Consider the following 21196-nt stretch of genomic DNA (forward strand, 5'->3'; position numbering starts at 1 on the left):
TTATCTTAATCAGTTGTAATGCCCATACGCCTATTGCCTACAAAAACGATATAATCGATCAATCAAAATGGTACACGAATAAATCATCAATTTTGAAACCGTCTTGTGAATTTTTGGTAGTTTATTATAATATGAATAAGACAATCATAGTAAAATTATTATTTTTTAACCTGATAATTATTGAAAGTCGAAACAAAGAAAAAAATATGATATAAATGATTTGTAAATATTGTTATAGCCTGTTAAGATATTTTTTGCTTTCACTATCTGCAATTTCTTTTAGGTATAATTGTTTAAATACCTTCAGTACAATTTGAATATTAAGTCGATTCTAACACATGTTTTTTTTTTGTTGCACAATATGTTGTTCAAATACTTGCGTTTGGTTGTATAAATACTTAAATATTTTAGAAGTTAAAACGTCAATAGTTGTGGCAAATAAATGTTATATAGGTAGCGATTTACTTCGATTGAATCTAAAATAATTTTTATTATGGACAAAATAACTACTTATAATCATGTTTATCGTTACATTGTAATTTATTGTAATATTGAAAACAAATGAGCAATGATTATAATTTAGTAAGTATCTATAGTAGTAAATATCATAATACAAGGGGAAATAAGCCAGCATTAATAATATTTGTTATTGTAATTGTAAATATACAAACACCTAAATTAAAAATTTACTTTTCTAAGAAAATAGTGTCCTTAAAACATATCATTTTACTATGATAAATGTATTTCGTCTGATTGAATATTACAACATTTCAACTGTTATTTAGAACTATCGATGAAAGTCATCTAGTATAGCGTATATAATATCCATTAACCATAATTACATAATAATAAATATAATATTAATAAGAATAATATAATCGTATATTTGTTATACAACTTTGTATTTAATTTAACACACCGTGAATGTACTTTTAAGAAGCTTACTACTGGAGCAGAACAATTAAATGGTAATTAGGTATAACTACAATATATTAACAATTATTACATAAATAAAACAATACTAATAGGTTTAAAAATTTGACTTTTAGGTTTCAACATAATATGTGCGAGTACAATATAATATTATATTTTACGTATAATAATTTCAACTCAAAGAAGAAAAGTGTTTCTCGAATATCTAATTAACAAAACTCTAGAGTAAACGTGAAATAGTAGAGTATAAAAAAACAAACCTAAATCCAGACTAATCATAATTATAATCAATCGAACTTTAAAAAAAAAAAAATTGTATTCAATAATTTAATCACTTCATTATTATATTCGATTTTATGAGACAGTTATGCGTAGAGAGACTTGCAATGAAAAATTAGAACTCAGTCGAATTTAGGAAAATATTTTATCCTAACAATGAGATAATAATATGGTATGGATGGTTCGGGTACAATTAGCACATTCATGTTTAAATTCCTAGGACATGCTGACCACGACTGACTAACTGACGTATCTCATTTTGTCATTTATACCTTTCAATTAAAAGTAATATAGCTGTGGAGATCGTTGTATACGTGTCGTGCTGTGGTTTCATTGAAGCTACGTGCATATAGGTATAATATTATTATATTTGAATTAGTGAGGGACCAGCCAGTCGGGTCGGAATATCTATGCAATGGATGTTAAAAGCGCGACGGGTATATTTGTTCTGTGGTCTAATTATATTGAGCGTGTAGCATACGTGCCATGTGAAAATTGACTATAATATAGTAATAATAATAGGTAATATTTTTATAATCACATAATTATAATATAATAATATGATACCTCTTAATGTTCTTATTTGATTTAAAATTATTACTTACGAATAATATTAACTCTTAAATTTATAATATAATTAATATTTTCAAACGCTCAAATTACGTATTAGTAACCTATGGGTACGTATATCAACTGCAATTACTATAGGGTTCAACTACAATATAGTTAGTACAAGAAGTAAAAAAAGCGATTATAGCGATTCTAAGCGGGTACATGTTAGCACTAAGTATAACGACGTTTTAGTCTACAACTAAATGATTTGTTTTATTGCATGCGTCATAGGTAACTATGTAACGTCGTAGGAATGATTTTATTCAAAAAATACGGGAAAAAAAAATACAAAACACAAAATATTGCAGCAGCAGAATAGGTGCCGTAGGCCAGAGATTAGGGAGCAAAAAAGGGCTCCGAGTTATATGTTGTAATATGAAATATATAACAGAACACGTGTGGTGAGAGTATTATCTCTCCGAGGATTGAGACGTCTCTCTGAAAAGAAAATAACAACATCACCACCGTCGCCGCCGCCGCCGTCGTCCGCTCACTAAGGTTTAATAATATTATAATATGTCTGTTGGCCGTGTACGATAAACGCTTGTCCCATAAAACCTTTCACTGCAGGAACCCGTGGCAAGCAAACAAATCTCCTTGTAATTTACTGAAGGAATTATAAAATTATTTTAACGTTTTAAGTTCACTATTTTGATTATCAAAAAAAAAAAAAAAATACGTTTGCATTAATCACGTTTTTAATTCATAATTTCATTTTTGTTTTAAATTTGAAAAAATGCATTAATTTGGAATGATAATTTTTTTATCGAGTTACAGAATTGGTTTTGTAAACTATATTTTAGGAATTTTTACATTTATAAAAGTTGGATGAGGCAAACAGAAATAAATAGTAGTTACTTGATAATACTTGATACTGAAAATACGTAACCTAACCTAACCTATCGTATTTGGAAAATCGGTAATTTATCACATACTAACCATGAAACTAATGAACTCTATACATTAATGAACGTTTGTGTGAAAGATCAAAAATTACTTCAAATTCTAAAATATTTCGAGTACCTATTACCTAATACCTACTCTTTTAATTCTTAAAAAAAGAAAATTGAATTAGGTAGGTACTACTAGTGGTCCATTTAATATAAGCATTCATTAAACTTTTAACCAATTTATGTAAGCAAAATGTTTTATAATTATAACTTAACTAATAAATAGAATTGAAAAAAAATTATAATAATCATTTTTGAATAATTTTGATTTTAACGCATGTTAAATAAAAAATATAATTTTTCTACATCATCTTCAAAATAACCTAATCAATTAATAAATATATTAAAAACAGTAATCAGAGATTGGGAAATACATAGACTTTTCCGCCACTAGGTATATTGTCGGTCTAAGACCACAAAATATATTGGATGCCCCAACAGCCATAATTCAGTTTACTCTTTAAAAACTAATATAATTTAAAATGTATATTTAGTGTAAGTACATTGAATTCCTGTTTTACTGTTCGTAATATTATTTTTGTTTTAAGTTAAAAATATAATTTTCAAATTTTCCAATCGCCGGCTCGTGTAATGTTAATATAATAATATTATTGTCACTCAAAGACTATTTAAAAAATTAAATAACAATTTAAAAAAAAATGTAAGGCGTTAATAATTAGTTTAATAAGTACAAAATGGTATGACCTTGGTCGGTCCGCCGCCTCGTGAATGATAACTCAAATGTTTTGATATCACGTTATTCTTTATTGAATTATTTTAATTGTAGCTTATAATACTATTTACAATATCGGGAGTTTGTGTAATCCGGGCAACGTAGTAGACTTGGTGAAGCTTGCTACGCGGGCTTGGTCAGGTCTGAGGAGGCGTGGCCTGAAATTATACAATATGAAAGGGATTGTATTTTTATGAATAGTGAAGCATTGCAAGATAACGACTTAGCACTGCGAGGCGCCTGTATTTATACTGTTTGCGTTGTTTTGATCGTGGTTCGTGGTTGGTTTAAGTTTGCGTTGTGAGAACCGCACCGACCGTGGATTCTCCTGTATATGTCGGCGTGGTTATCACTTGTCACAATGTGTTATTTTATCCATTGGTATTTGTGAGTTTTTGTGGTGGTGTGTGAGTGGACTATGGATGTGCATATTATATTTGGTGACGATTTTTGTACCGTTACAAGTACTAGTAATAATTAGATATTAGATGTACTATTATTTCAATTTATTATTGCAAAACTGTCATATTTTTTGCTATTTTATATAACCGTAAATTGTATTCAACCGTTGATATCAATATTTCAAATTTTCAAATTGTTATACTGATAAATGTAAATCTAAGTATTTAGGTAGTGATAAGCATGATATGTACATACAAACCTTATAATTCATTACTAGGTATGATAATATTTAGTAAGGATGAAGTTTGTAAGGGGACTCAGTTCAAGCTATTAAAAAAGAATTTTTTTCAAAAAAGAAAAAAGTTATTTTATAAAATTAATATAATGTGTTAAATTGTCTAATTTATAATATATTTACAATTTTCCTGTCTTAATCGATTGACTTCTGACTACGTTTGACTGCTTTCCACAAAGCCGTGTTATTTTTCAAAGATCGAGGTCATAATATAAAATTACCTATTGACTGTCATTCCTTAATCCCAATCTCCGCCCGACCCATCGTTCGTACTAATTTGCGGTTAACACCGAGAAGGATATCAAAGTCACACGGGGGCATAGAAATATATATATATTTGTATAGTGTAGTCAAAACTTTAGTGTAATAGTGTAAACGATTTTACCCAAAACACCTGACCTATGCATAGTTAAATAATACGATGTTCTAGATATAATATACGAAACATTAACTCATATTATGAGACATGGATTACACTTTGGTTAGAATATCGTTCAATTAATATGTATTTCTAAAATGGTTTAAAGTCAATTGAACACATTTGATCGTATAAATTAATTTTTGTTTGAAGCAGCACTATAATATTGTGCTCTGCACGTAACCTATTATATTTTTACGACGGGATCACGAAAATAGTAAATAGTTATTACCATAACTATATAGAAGGACCTTCAATGAAGTGCTCTATTTCTCTATAATTCAAAGTCAGAAGTTTTTATTTGTCCGACGTAATTGGACGGTGACTGAAACTTAGGTCCCGGAATAGTTTCTGTAGGTTTATTTGTGTTTGCACTGAACATTTACTATAATATTATGGCATAATATCCTGCATATATAATGTATAGACGATCGTATTCCCTATTCAGCTCCTTATTTAGTTACCTATGTAGTTTAATGCATTCTCGGACGGACAAACTTACGGTGACCTCTATAATTAATCATTACTACTCTAGACCTTACTCTGTGCACACATGTATTAAATCAACAAATAAGATATTATAAGTAGGTAGGTAATATTTTGATTTGCTGATATGAAATCAGAACAAATCGCGTTTGATCTTTTACACATAATATATTAGTAGGTAGGTAATTTCAAGCCAAAGCCCTCATCTTTGAAATAATTTTGGACGATAGTTGGACATTTCTGCTAAGACTCCATGGATACTTGTTTATGAATTATAACTGTAATGATTAATATAGCTTTATGTTTTTTTTTATTAGTATTTCACTGAATTCATAAATAATTTTTAAGAGGACGTGCTACCACGTGCTACCAATATGTGTTTTCTCCGTCTTCCAAATGTACCTACGACCAAGCCAAAAACTGTTTTCCGGGTACGCAAAAAGAACAAAGAACTTTGTCTGTGACGTAACGTTTTAATTTTTTTTTTGATAACACTTACCAATCATTTTTAATAATTAAATGAAAAAAAACAAAAACAAAAATACCTAATGTTTATAAACTGACAACTTAAATTGTATTTATGTTGTCCAAAAAATAAAAACGCTACGTCACAGACAAAGTTTTTCCCTATGCGTTGTGAAATTTTGGTAATTTATAACAAGGGAAGTAAAGTTGTTACGTGCAAAACAGTTTTTGGCTATGTTGTACATTTGTAAGATAGAGACAACTACAATACATGCGGATACGTCCTCGTAATAATATTGTCTTTATGTATAAAATAACTTGTCCTGAGAGATTCATCATCTCCTAACCGGAACCGCTTAAGCTATGAGTATGAAATTTGGACAGTAGTTTCGTTTTGTGATGTAGACACCCACTAAGAAAGAATTTTTCAAAATCCAGCCCCTACAGTGGTTAAAAGGGTTAAAAGTGGTAAAAATGAAAAAAATCATCTAGCCGGAACCACTAAAGCTAAGAGTAACCATTTAGACAGTAGTTTAATTTTGTGATGCAAAACACCCCTAAGGAAGGATTTTTCAAAATTCAACTCTACAGGGGTTAAAGGGGGTAAACATGGAAAAATTGATAGACTGATTGCTTTTCATTCCTCATAATTGCCTAGCTAGAATTCCTGGACGGATCTGGTGGAAATTTGGCATACAGAGAGCTATTATGATGTAGGCATCCGCTAAGAAAAGATTTTTGGGAATTCAACACCTAAAAGGGAAAATAAGAGGTCGAAAGAATACAACAGTTAAATATACAACATTAGTTATAAAATGAAAAACGTACAAACTTGATATTTGGAATAGTTGTTCCTCTAATGATCTAGACGTGCAATAAAAAAGGATTTTCTGATATTCATATTTTAAAGAGGTGGTCAAACAGAGATCTTAAGAATCATGGTGGAAATTGAAACTTTTATTTTGTTTATTAATGGTTGCCTTTGGTTGCTGGTTACATATGCGAATTATTTCACAAAGCTAGGTACAATTACGTCAATTTGTCGGTAAAAATTAAATTAAATTAATTAAAATAAAATAACCCCCAAAATATATTAGTATATGTATACATTTTAAATACTCCTAAAAATCAGGGATGATCAACTATGACTTCAATACTATTTTAGGTACACTGTATAAACAGTTTTTCAACTATAAAGCTATAGGCTATATTTTATCACCCACTTCGCTGTATCTGCAATTTAACGCAGATAGACTGCTTACAATAACCATAAGAGAGACTCACGGGAAACTCCACGCGGGATGGCTAAAAATTAAAATATAATATGATTTTGCTTCCATATACCCAGCGGCCACAGCGAATAACACCTAAAAGGAGTTAATTAATCACAATTTTTTTCCTGGACAACGCCGGGTTATTCAGCTAGTATTGTATATAATTACTAATCAAATTGTAATATCTACCAGAACTAGGTACCGGAGTTTGTATTGATAAGACTTAAAATGCTAGTTTTGAGTAAAGACAAATATTATTGATTTTATCCAACTCAAGCTGTTTCAATCGTCTATAATTATTATCATGTTAACAGTATATAGTTAACACATTTTAACCATAAATGTTTCAACAAAAATGATTTTAAATACAATTATATTGATAAACGATAAATATCTTACAACACATTGATACAAATAGGGGTAAGACTGAAGTTGATAAAAAAATGTTTACGTCATACCAGTATACTACATTAGTACCCACCACAATGTTGACGTAATGTGTATTTTCACGTAAAACATATAACATACAACGTTTGCAAGACAGAATAATATATAGGTACATTTATTTGAATTTATATTCTATTTTATTGCAGCTTCAGGTCTTACCATCTAGTATTCAAAGAAAAAATTATTATTATTATTATTATTTGCAGAAAAATAAATGTTAATAAATATAGGACAGCTAATAACAAGTTGACATGAAGTGTAAGTTTAATTTGAAATTATATAATATTAATATTTTGTTTATAATAATGAGTGATTACATCATAATAACTAAAACCGTTCGGGGATGAACCTCAAAATTGTTCGATTCTAATTTTGTCAACATATTACGATCAAATGTCTATCATAAAAAATGATTACACTATATTTTTGATTTTTTTTAACTGTTGGAAAATATTTTTATTATATTTAAATCCTAAAACGGTTTTCAAAAATAAATTTTTATCTTGGGTACGACCAATTTGTAATTTTTCGTAAATTTGACAAATTTAGTCAAACTGTGAATTAAAAACGCTAATAAAAAAAAAAAAATGGAGCTCATACAGTTTAGATAGTATACATTTCTGTAAAAATAACTTATATGAAGCATTGTATTAGGTACATATGTGTAAGCTTTTTTACATGATATTTTTTTTCAAAATTTGTAGAAGAAATATTTGAACGTTGACTGTTATTGTATAGGTATTGAATTATCTTATAATGTTTTATGTTTTTCTCATTTGTTTAATATTTTTGTTATGTTTTACCTTGGGTGAATATAATTAGAGAGATATCACTTTCTATACAATTAAACATATTGTATTTAGCACCATTAATCCTTGTCTTCGATTTTACTTGCAATAGTCGCAACACTATTCATTTCGGTAATCTATTAATGGCAGTCAAATGTAAGTTTATATCGTATAAACTTAGATCGAAACTAACAAACATTATTCAAGACATTTCAAATCCCCCATTGATGCATATATTATATGAATTGTTTTAATCCCATATATTATTGAGCTCTCCTAATATATATATATATGGACATATTATAATATGTATATAGTGTTAAGTGTAAACTATTTGAAAAAAAACACAATAAGGAGATTCAAATATATTAAATGCCTCAGCAGGATAGATTTGAACAATATCTTTTCCTTTCCAATTTCAATTTCACGTTTATATTAAGTTTTTTAGAGTGTTTGTTTTGTTTTTTTTTTATCAAATTACAATATAATTATAATAGTTTATAATTTTACAATATATCAATTATGTTATGTGATATATTTGTGTGCAGTAAAAATGCAAATGAGTAAGTAATATGAGTTAAAAAATTGTGTTGCTTATATAAATGCAATCAAATTTTACGAACAATTTTTACAACTTCACTCATTTTCACAAAATATCTTTAACTATAAAACAAACAAAGTGGACAGTCATATTATGAATTTAAAATTTAAAGGCAGATTTATTTATATCGTGTTAAGCCAGAACTAATTAAAACGAGGCCCAATATTGTTTTAACAAATTATAACTTAGTAAGGATATGTACGTCTAAACACTTAATTTTGCTTTTTAAACACAGATGAACATTAATTGTAATGCTTTTCATATTTTAATGGTATTTAGATTTTAGACTTAACCATATTTAAACTTTTTCACATTTGAACAAATAATTATGCATTGGATAATCTAAATAATCTGAGATCATCAAAATAATGCTCATAAATAATAACAACCTAATAACTATATAACTATATATCATGTCATTAAAATATTATATCATTCTTAGCAATTAGCAGTATCCACGCGCTAAGCGCAAACAGATACCACGCATAAAAATTAATATGTTTTTTATAAGAACATAATATTTTAAATAATACTTTTAAAATATTTTTATAACAACATTAAAAAAAATGATTTTTATTATGCACTTGAATATTTCAACCCGGTATTTTACTTCTTTATTTTCTGCGAAAATACGGTAAATATTTGAATACTCTTGTATTTTTTTATTTGTGAGAATTGATAACATTTTATGCGTTATTAATATGTAACATATTATGTAAAGTATACTAAAGACCTAAAAAATTCTTTAAAATTTACGTTGAAAAAAAATTTTCAAGAATTATTTAAAAAACGCTGCTTCAACATTTAACATAAAATGTTATCTGAGAAAATGAAATGACGAGGAAAATTTCAAACTTATTGTTATTTCCTAAAGTTTTTTTGGTTTAAATAATTATACCTAGTGGAAAAAGTTATAAATACTACACGGACTCTAGAAATACTCTAAAAGTACTCTTTATGTTTTTACAATATATTAAAATTAATACCTACACATTATGTAATGTTTTGACATTACAAGAAAATGAAGTAATTATTTTAGCTTTATAGAACTTATTAGATAAGCATTTCAACTTTATATGGCTAGCTTATTAATTTTAAATATAGTTTTGAAAATTAAATTTTAAACAAATGTAGGTAAGTACATGTGTTAAAAAAATGAATTATTATATCGACACTGCCGTCTATCACGTAAGTTAAAATTGTACTAAAGTTTATTGTATTTTTTTACCATCCATTAGGAAAATTCCTATTGTGCTATACACTGTTATTTGTGCTTACAGTTAAACACAGAAAACAAATATAATAATATATAATTGAGATATGCAGTATCGATATGTTTATAATTAGATATAAAATAACAGTATGTATAAGAAATAAAATGTGTCAAAACAAAATAAATTACAGGATATAAGCAATTTATTGATAACAAAATATGATTTTTGATAAGTTTGTAGTTACTAGGTCTTGTTGTTAGAGTGACATTATAATATAGGAATATGAAAATTGGGAAAAACAAAGACAGTAATAATATAAAAGTAGTAATATTTATTTTTTTTTTTTTTTTTTTTTTATTGGGTAACCCGCGGCAACATAGGCCATTGGGTGTGGGGAGGGCACTGTAGGTTTTATATTGAGTAGGTTTGGTAGGTTTTATATTGGGTAGGTTGGTACACGTGTGTGTTGTGTTTGGCAGAATTTCTAATGGGGCACCCGTAGGTTTCTGCCGTGCCCCGGGGTGGGGGGATGGCGGCACTTGTTCTCCGGACACCGTGACTTGCACGGAGAAAAATGCCGCCCAGTGGTCGAGGATCGAACTCGGACCGGCTGTGCCGAATCCGTCGCGTTAGACCACTCGGCCACCTCGTCCCCCCGTAATATTTATTGATCATTATTCAAAACAATAAACTAAGTAATAACTGAACGAAATAAATATATATTATTATTTTAAGTTCTGAGCGGAGTGAGGAAACTAGTGGATTTACAATGATGTTTATTTTTTTTATCCTGTAAACAAAATTTCTACTAGAAGGAGTGCTTCGATTTCAACATATAGTATCTTATCTTTTAGCAAATTGCCTCAAGATGGTACTCTAAAGAGGACACTTTCTCAATAGTTTTTTAACGCAACTAGAAAATCACCAAAATGTATCTTTCTAACGTATTTTTTTCTAACGCTTTGTTTATCAACATAGATACGAATAAAATTTAAAAACTACGTTATTTCCACTTGGCATATTATATACAATATTAATAGTTACTTATTAATACATAATATTTATGATCCATAAATTATCTTTCGTCCACTTAGAATCGTTTTTTATCGAATGCAATCATTGCATTCAAATCGAATACTGTAATAAACAGTCCAAGGACCAAAGGGACGATGGAAAAACTTCTACCACCGCTGACCCACTCCACCCCGCTGCACTTATCCGCTTTTTAATTTATTTATCTTAACGATTTAAAATTAAAATTTTTATTGCTGGTGTTTACGTTGGTGTATATTTATAACGAAAGATAAAACAAAGATCGATCAATGCTGTATATAGTTTCTAATTTAATCTTATTCACCTTTACGCTAGTAAAAAAGGTCTTTTAGTCTCATCCCTAATAAAGATGATTAAAAAAACAATAATTCTTAGACCATGCTTTCTACTGCTCAGTCATATCCTTGGCCAAAATGTATTGGACTTCAATAGAACTCAATCGCACATCAATAAAATTCAACGAAAAGGATAACATTATTTGAGTTTAATATAATATAATTAATGCGGATTGATAATATTCTATGATAATATTCTGGTTTCTTGTTGATATATTATCAGTTATCACTTATCACTGTAATAGGTATATATAAAAAAAATTCTTGTCCAAGAAGCATATCGAAATAACTATACTGGCATATTGCAGAAAAGGTTACATATTAGTTGAAGTTTATTCGTAAATTTAACTATTTAATAGAGTTTGTTTTAATGAATGTTTTTCAACCAAACCCACGTATTCGTTGTAAAAACATAATAATAATTTATTAATTTACTTATTTATTAATTAATCAAATTAGTAACGTCCGTTTTGTAAACATTTTAAGATCCAATCATATTCTCTAATAGTTATTATAATATTATTGCTACTATAGATTAGTTTTATATAATATGCTATTAACGCACAATTTATCATCACATCATAATTTTTAATATGTAATGATTTGATTAAGTTTATTATTATATCTTTAAATAATATTTCATTGTTATTATTTAACAACTTAAGTATATTATACATATATGTATGTATATAATATTATGTATAGTGTCATTGTTTTTACACATGATAAAATCGTTGAGCTATCATATAATTTAATATGCTAATAGCTAATAATATATTAAAAAACATACAATTGTGCAAAAAAATTAAGAAAATATTTTTACAATACCTATTATAATTTTATGACATACAGCTTAAATTTATAACGCAAAGTATCTAATCGAATTCATGCAAACGCATCACAATTCACCATACATAAAAGTTGTATAGCACCTAATTAGTATGTAACCCACAGCGGAGTGATTTAATAATAATATGGTTATCCCGATTACCCGTCGATTAAGACGAATTTCTTAAACAGTTTAACGGTTTTACCTTTCGCGAACGATTGCTATTAAAGTATTTAATTAAATAAATTAAATATTCACTGTAAAAATATCGTATGCACGAAATATGAGTTCGTGTGTGAACCGAGTCACTTTATATAAGGAATACAATATAATATTATTGTTATGTCGTCGCACGCATTGTAAATGTCATGTTGGACGTGCATTTCGCCCCGATAGATTTTTAAAGTCGATGTAGAAGACTATGTCAGAATATCTATGATTCAACAACGGAATACATACATGTGGATATGAGGGAAAATAAATACCAATAATTATGGGCATTGAGTCGTGATGGAGAACTGGAGAAGCAAAATGATTTTAGACATTAAACGATCGTTGATCAAATACGATTCATAATATTTAGTAGTAGTTGTAACTTGTAGGTAAACTGTTGCAGTTTTGTACAGTAAGTTGTACAAAATATATCCAACTGCAGCGCTTATTATTATTAATATAATTGTTATTATTGGAACGTCAAGACGCATTAAACGGTTTGCGTAGGGCACACACAAGTCACACGACACCATAGTAAATTGTATTATATGAATTAAACAGATTAAATAACCGTGGTTGTAGTTGTCGTCTTCGACAAAATATTGGTAATAAAAAAACCATTTAACGAAGGTGTGCCGATAGCTAAGTACCCAAGACAAATAAAGATCGTATAGAACAACTAACTGGCTGACAGGTTGGTGGCAGACTAGTTTGTTGATTTCGAAATTAAATTTGACAAGTAAAGTGCAAACTGTGCAGTCATAGTATTTTATGCAGGTATTTATTATGCAGTATTTTATGTTATTATGCAGGCACCGCGATACAGCGATACCTAGTAATATTTATAACAATAATTCTGGTCGTGCACTGGGTTCTTCGGTTTTCAAATTAAATTTGTTATGCATATTATATAGAATATTACACACCTACTATATATTTAATAATTGAAATATGAAAATAAATTAAGACTAAATTGTGTACGTAGAAGTTAACAAATATTCTTGGTATAGAATTTAAAATTTGTTTCTATAACATAATAATATAATATTTAATTAAATCCCTCCTAAAACAATTTGAACAATAAATTAAAATATGCCGTTTCTCTATAACTTTGATATGAAAATGAAAATAAAATATTAAGGTTTGTAATACAGTTTGTATGCGTAGAAATTAATAGATACTAGGTATAGAATTTAAATTTTTTTGATATAATGTTTAATTAAAACCTTGCTGAAATAATTAGAGCAATTGTAAAATAAAATATGCCTTTTCGCTATTAATTTAATAGTTCAAATCATAGATATTTGCTTCATTGGGTTCACCGTATATTATTAAATAAATTATATTTAAAAATGTAATCTCATTATAGTTGTACGTTTTTGTTGAAATAAAACAAGAATAATATTGTCATTGAAATGTTTCTATCGTGCCCAAAAATGTATACTAACTAAGAAAATGAATAGGATTATTTAGTCATGTTTTAGAATATAAGATAAAAACACGGTTCGATAAACTATACATCTTGTAGGTTAACAGTATCTCTGAAATAACGTGGCGATCCAAATCTTCGTAATTAAAATCGGATTACCCAGAGCTCACTTATCTCCGTCCAAAAGACAACTTTGTTCTCGTCGAAGTCTTTACCGTATGATTAATTAAGAAAACCTTTTTTATTAATTTAATTTAGCATGCAATCTTTGCCATTCTTATTAACTATACTTACGCGTATTGTCATCCAAAGAGGTTTTTTTTACCGGTTTAGTTATTGCTTAGGTACTCAAATTGATAGTATATACTCTATTAGGAAATGCTAATAAAAATTGGAAATTAAATTCTTATTATATTGTGTTTTCAAACTTATATGATAATATACAATATGATTATTTTATTATAGATCATCCATTATTTTGAATAACTTTTACTTATTTGTAAATATTCTTTTTGTAAAAAAATTTAATTATTTTGTTCTCACTTATAACTGTTGGTTAACACTCAAAGAACTTTGGATTTTAAAATAACAATCTGAATTTTAAATCATATTATCCGTTTCAGCATACCTTTTTGAAAATGTTTAATATAATCAATATATAAATATATTGAACGAATAACAGTTTGATTTGTAAGCAATATACTAGAGAATAGATTAGAAAAGTGTTGAAGTGGCAATGGGAACCTCATAATATTTGACCACTATAATAGACAGTCTGCTAATCAAAACATGATATAAAATATAATTATTAATAAAAAAAAAATACTGATGAAATTTATCATTTAAAACGAATCAATTTAATGTTAATAGGTACATAGAAATGTATATAAGTTATTTTCAGATCATAAAATTTAAAACACAAGTTGACATTAAAAAAATTTAAGTTGACAACGAATTTGTCAACAAACATAATATAATGGTAAAAAAAATAAAAGCTCCTTAAATATGTCTAAGTTTTCCATAAGAAAATTTTCAAAGAAGTTAATAATTGTTGAACAAATAAAAGTTTACTACTAATAGAATAACCTTTTTTCAGCCACTTCTCAGTAGTTCAAAGTTTTAGGAGAAATGAAACGAATTATAATTAACAAGATTACAACTTGACTATAAACATTCTCGCCAGGATTTTAGTCACTCAGTAGTCTAGAGCACCTATGACAGTTTATGTAAGTACAACGAATTTGACCTCTAGAACAACTATTGGTGTTTGAGGTTCAATTTACAAAAGTTCGAAAATAATTAATTTGAAGAAAAGTTATTTTGTATACATATTATTAATATTATACCACAATTCTTGGTAAGTTCTATAAGGACTCATAGTTTATTGAAGACTTTTTTGATTACAGCATAGAAAAAATAACCATTAAAATTTTAAAAATTATGTAATTAAATTTTTTTTATACGTATTAATCTATTTAAAAAAGAAAAAAAACACGTTGATATAATATATTATAAAACAATAAAAATATAAATACTAGCGATAAACATTGTGCCGACGAAACTGATCGTTTAACTTTAATAGTTCAATTTAAAACTATTCTACCCAAACCTGATCGTACATCCAATTACTTTAATGAGTTTTTTTTTTAATTATAAAAGTTCAAAAAACTCAATTTTTACGGGATTTATAAATAATTACAGTAATTTTAATTATTTCATATTGAATCAACATAAGTAGCATCGATATTAATAAATCAAAAAGTTAATTTCTCCGATTTGAGACATAATGACTCTTTTAAAAGTTTCTAAATTTGTAATATAATATTATATTAAATTTAAATTACATAATATAAAAGCTTGAAAAACTTTTTTAATATCCATTATTGATATTAATAATATGAAACATAATAAATTAGTTTTCTACCAAACGTACCATCCAACATATTATAGCTGCTCTATTTAGTGAGATATCAATAATTTAAAATGAAATATGGTTATGTTAATATACCCTTATATTCTTATATGAGGAAGTACGTTTAGAGGTAAACACTTATTTTCTTAAAAAGTATAAGTACTCCTTTATTTATTTTTAAATAATAATTTTTAAGTTTTTACTCTATAATGTTATTTAAGTATAATTTAATTTTCCTAGGCGGAATTTTTTGCTTGGTGAAATATCAATAAGTAGGTAATATAGGTGTATAGGTAATAATTGCATTTCGACCAGTAGATGATTAAAAATACTTATAAGTACTTGTAGTTGGATGAGCGTGGTGAGCCAGGGGTAACCATGTTGATCAACTACTCCACGCATAAGAACTTTAAATAATTTTAGCTTATTAACAAGCTTATTATCAAAATTAAATTTTTATAGAATGAAATCGAAATCCTCAGAAAAATATTCGGATTTCAAATATGGAATTAATAATGTATGATATGTCATTAAAAATAAAGTAAAAACATAATTTTGATAATAAGTTCAACTTGTTTTTTATATTTTATTTGGTATGCAGGTTTGAACTATGAATAGATTTAATAAGAGAAGGTCAATGTTTTGAATTCATAGTTGTAGTATTTATATTTATTATTTAAATCCTCATAAATAAATTATACATAAATACCTAATTTAAAAAATCAAACAAAGGCATTACAATAAGTATGAACTAACACATTTATATACAAATAATTAACAAAAAAAACTTGATTAAATTTAACCTCTTGAGTTTAACTAAATATTATGTTAGGTTATTAATATAATCTACTACACACGGCACTAACATAATGCTTAAAATATTAAACATAATTAGATACACAATATTACGTACGTAATATTATTATGTATTGGTCTAGATTATTTTTTTATTTATTATTTTTATCAGTTATAGTACCTAATGTTCTTGTATTGTACATTATATTACACGGTTTAAATAATTAGTTAAGTTAAAATCATCTTTTAGTTTTTTTAAAAATCGTTACCTATTATTTAACATAATAAAAATAATATAAAAAAAATTATTTTGTTTGATAAATGTTTATATCTTAAGCATGAAAATAATTGCACTTGAAACAATTCTATTGATTACAATAGTTAACAATATAAACAAAATATACAACCGATATATATTAGTCTAACCTAATTATTTAATCTAATTTATTTGATTGGTTCTATTTGGAGTTTCGGACATTGTTGTCATTATTATAATTAATGCAATTTTATCGTAATAAATGCATTTTGTGAGAAATTATCAGTTTCATTCAGCATAAAGGTAGAAAATGAAATATATGACTACGAACGGTGCGTTTAAAATGTTAATACAATGTTATTTAAGATAACCCCTAGGCGACCAACTCATTTGCAAAGGACAGAATGTTATCCGAATTTTAAAAGATAAACTTGGACTATAGACTTTTATTATAAAGAGCAATACATCCCGAGGCATTTCTATATACAGTTTTTATACAGATAACAAAATATGTTGTATTGTTGTAACTTATTTCCATACAACAATACAATATCGTAATGCTGATTGCTGAATACAAAGTGTGTACTTGCATAAGATATTTTTTAAACATTTTAATTGTGATATAGTTTGTATTATTGTTTTCTGTTTAATTATTATTTTGCTGATAAATACAAAAATTTCGAATTTTGAGTATTTTGAGTATTATCATCATCATCATCATGTGATAAATTAATTTAGACATAACATACAAGACCTAAACTGTTTGAGTTATAAAATGTATAGACTGTAATTATTATTAAAATTAACTGAAAATAAAATTACGTGTAAGGTACTAAGTAAATTGAAAATCGTATATTTACGATTAATTTAGTAACAGTGTATCTACTATAGAATATATTATGATATTACGGCTAATATAGAATATCAAAAAATATGCACAAAGAATAAAACTATTTTGTTTGTTTTACAGTTAATACAGTTTATTTTTTAAATTATTTATCAATTTTATTTTTATAAATATTTTATAAAAACCAAAATATTTAAATAGAACATCATGACAATTCTCAATTACATTACGTTGTATAGTTTTTCTTATAAACATTTTTATTTTGTTGAGTGTAGTTATTAATAAAAGTAAATTTTTTTTAACCAAACTAGAAATTAGATTTATTAGGGACTTACCTTCATTTTATAACAAAATATATTATATATAACTTGTTATTTGTGAATTTTATGGAAACTTTAAGTTATGATTACCTTTTTGTGACATAGGCACTATTTATTTATCCACAACTAACACTTACAACACTTTATATTTTTTCAATTACATTATTTTCTAGTTCCAACTGTTATAAAAACTATTTATTTTATAATATTTTAATTTACTGAAAAATGTGTTGTTCATATTTCCAACTTCTATTAAAAACATTGTACAGTTTTGATTATTTTTATTAATTTAAATAAAATACCTATTTTATAAATGTTTCATATATATTATAATATAGTATACTATTACACGTACTACAAAATACAATTTTAATTAGTTTATTTGTTTTTCACATATTCCCACATTCCATATGATTTTCGTTTATTTAATATTTACATTATACAGTAGTATTTATTTAAATATTAATTTACACGCCATAAGTTGGCAACTTGTTGTATACCAATCACTAGTAATCAGATTCAAAAGTAACATAATATGAAACTGACAAAAATATCTTAATAAATATAATATTAATATTTGATTTTCACAAGCTGTAAAATAAAAATTAGTACAATAGACTACATATTAACTACTTTGCTCGCTTAAAATATTTTTTCAAAACATGGTCAAAATAAATCTAATAAAACCACGTTCAGCTGAAAAATGTTCCAAAAAAAGAAAATTTCACATACTTGTAACGACAAACTATACATTATAATAGTATTATTTTGTATTTTATAAATTATGTATACCTCAACAATGGTCTGTCTAGCTATGATTCAATTTATCAGTTCCGTTTGTGACACGTTAGAACGTTACCCAACTCAAACCGTTAAAATTGAATACGAAACATCTAAAAACTCGTACCATAGCATAAATCTGTCGAACGGTTTTGTCGTTGCATCTATTAGCTTACAATTTAAATAATAATTTATTTATAGCTTATTTTACTTTAACATTTTTCTTATGCATTCTGACATTGTCATATCTGAAATCCGTTTGAAACTGAGTTTACCAGAGTTAACAGTATACTGAGTTTACAGTGAGTTTAGCGATATTATACTTTATGGTAAATATGGGGAAAATAATAATTAATGACTGATTGAAAATTGCGAAATAAATATATCAATAAAATGTGTAGTATGATTAATAACATAATGGAAAAAAATACATTCATATAGTTAACAATAATAATAATAACAAAAGTGAAAAATGAAGTAACCCGTTTTAACAAAAATTGTTTTTTTTTTTAATATTCCAACACCACACTTAAGGAGAGCAATATATTTATTTTAAAATATACGCGAGAAAGATAGAGAGAAATCAAAATAATAATATGATTTTATAATAATTTTGAGAACGAAAGCATAATTTATAACGCTATTGTTATATCCGCTCATAAACGATATTTTGAAGTCGTGGAAAAAAAAAATAAAAAATTAAACTCATTACGGTTTGGGCGTATTATGATTATAATATCATAATATATTATAATATATAATCCCCGTCACAGAAAGAGCGCGCACGACTTTGAATAACGTGCGAAATTATGAAAGGGGAAAAAAAATCGAAACCTAATGTGCGTGTGTGTGACGTGTGGCGCCAAACGGTTGAAAAGTGCGTATGCACTACTCGTAAATAATTACAACTACTACCTAGTTACTCTTACCACTCTATGGTACCCATAATATGACGTGTTATTTTATGACTGTACTACTGCTACAATTACTATTCTACGACAATATCGTTATACACAACCACTGCAGCAGGATACTACCTACTACAACTATGCGATGGAACAACTAAGTCGTTATTTAGTATTTACTACGTTTACTACTGTTTTTACTACTATCATGTTATAATATTATAGTATTACGGCGGCGGCGGCAAACGCGAAAGCACACCTTTGTGGCACGTGGCGCTGGCCGTGGTGGGGAGAACCGTCGACGTCGCATCAAACGGTCGTTTAAAATTTCAAATATATTGTGTACATCAGTCAACGAGACGTAACTCGTGTGCTGTTACACGACCGTACAGTCATTGTAATATTATCATGTCGGCGGTGAAACATCGAAGAAAAAGTTAAATCATACAGTGTTATTGCCCGTACAGGGTGTATTAAAAATATATTATTCATTTTTCATTTTTTTTTTTTTTTTGCTAACATGACTGAAGCGAGTTCCCATCGTACACAACACACTCCGTGCACAGATAACGCGTTACGCGTGTGTACGACATTAAAAATTCATACTCGCCCCGAGCCGTTATCACCGTTAAGCGTCTATATCTTTTTGCGTGCAGATAAGTGGTATCAATGAGCAAGTGTGGGCGAGGATATTATTATGGAAAGGGACACCCGTGTTCGGCGACTGTACAATATCGTGTCCACAATCTATGCGTACAACTCAGTCTGGCGAGGTCGTGTGTAATATAGTGACATAATTTTTTCGATGATCCTGCCCGACCGTTAAGTCGACAAATAAAATAATATTATGTACTCAACGGATATCGGTCGAGAAAAACACTGACGAAATTTTTGAACAGATATTAGCAAATTAATATGACATAATTATGAAACAAAACAGTTTTAGAGTGAGGATTTATTATTATTACGTGTGGGCCGGGTATTATTGGTAAGTATATAATGGGTAAGTACTCACAGAATTTATTCTTCTCGGCTAGCGCGCCGTCCGTCAGAAGTGTGGCCGTTAGGAGGACGGCCACGATCGTGGATAGCACCGTCAAGCCGGGCGGTGGCCCGGGTCCCCGGTCTGGAGGTGGCCGCATGGCCAGGCGTTCGTCCACTACGGCTTCGTGATGCCGGGACGAGCGCGCGCCAAAAACCGTCACGTCCGACCACTGGCACCGGTCGGCGACGTCTGTGACGACGTGATGCGCCCAAGTCGACTGTCGGTTCGCGGCGGCGGCGTGTAAAGGTGATGGCGGCAGCGGCAGTGAGCGCGCCGGTGTCGCGGTCTGGCCGTGGCGCGCGCACGCCGCCGGTGCCGCGCGGCGCTTCCGAGGCGGTGGCGGCGGTGGCCGAAAAAACTCTCGCCGCCTCACTCCACCCCACCATCACCTCGACCGACGAGCCGCGACCGACCACGACCCATCCCCGCCAACAGCGACAACGCCGTGCACCCCACCGACCCAACGAAAATCGCGCGCGTCCGCCGGGGCGCTCTGGCGTTTAGTTTAATGATGCGAAATACCGCCGCCCACCCTCCTCCACGTTATATTGATCAGCGGGCCGGCGCGCGGCGCGCCCGT

The 21196-nt window shown here is 28.5% G+C and overlaps 1 protein-coding gene across 1 annotated transcript in view; it reads right to left on the bottom strand.

The window, feature by feature from the left end:
- The window catches only part of LOC132934407 (uncharacterized), a 104675-nt gene extending 83732 nt beyond the window's left edge, over positions 1-20943 (bottom strand). Inside the window, exon 1 of the mRNA XM_061000715.1 lies at positions 20587-20943. Coding sequence (XP_060856698.1) covers positions 20587-20713 — 127 coding nt within the window. The 5' untranslated portion in view covers positions 20714-20943. The remainder of the gene's footprint in view (positions 1-20586) is intronic.
- Between the last annotated feature and the right edge of the window lie 253 nt (positions 20944-21196).

This window comes from Metopolophium dirhodum, chromosome 1 (genome assembly GCF_019925205.1).
Source record: "Metopolophium dirhodum isolate CAU chromosome 1, ASM1992520v1, whole genome shotgun sequence".
Lineage (NCBI taxonomy): Eukaryota > Metazoa > Arthropoda > Insecta > Hemiptera > Aphididae > Metopolophium > Metopolophium dirhodum.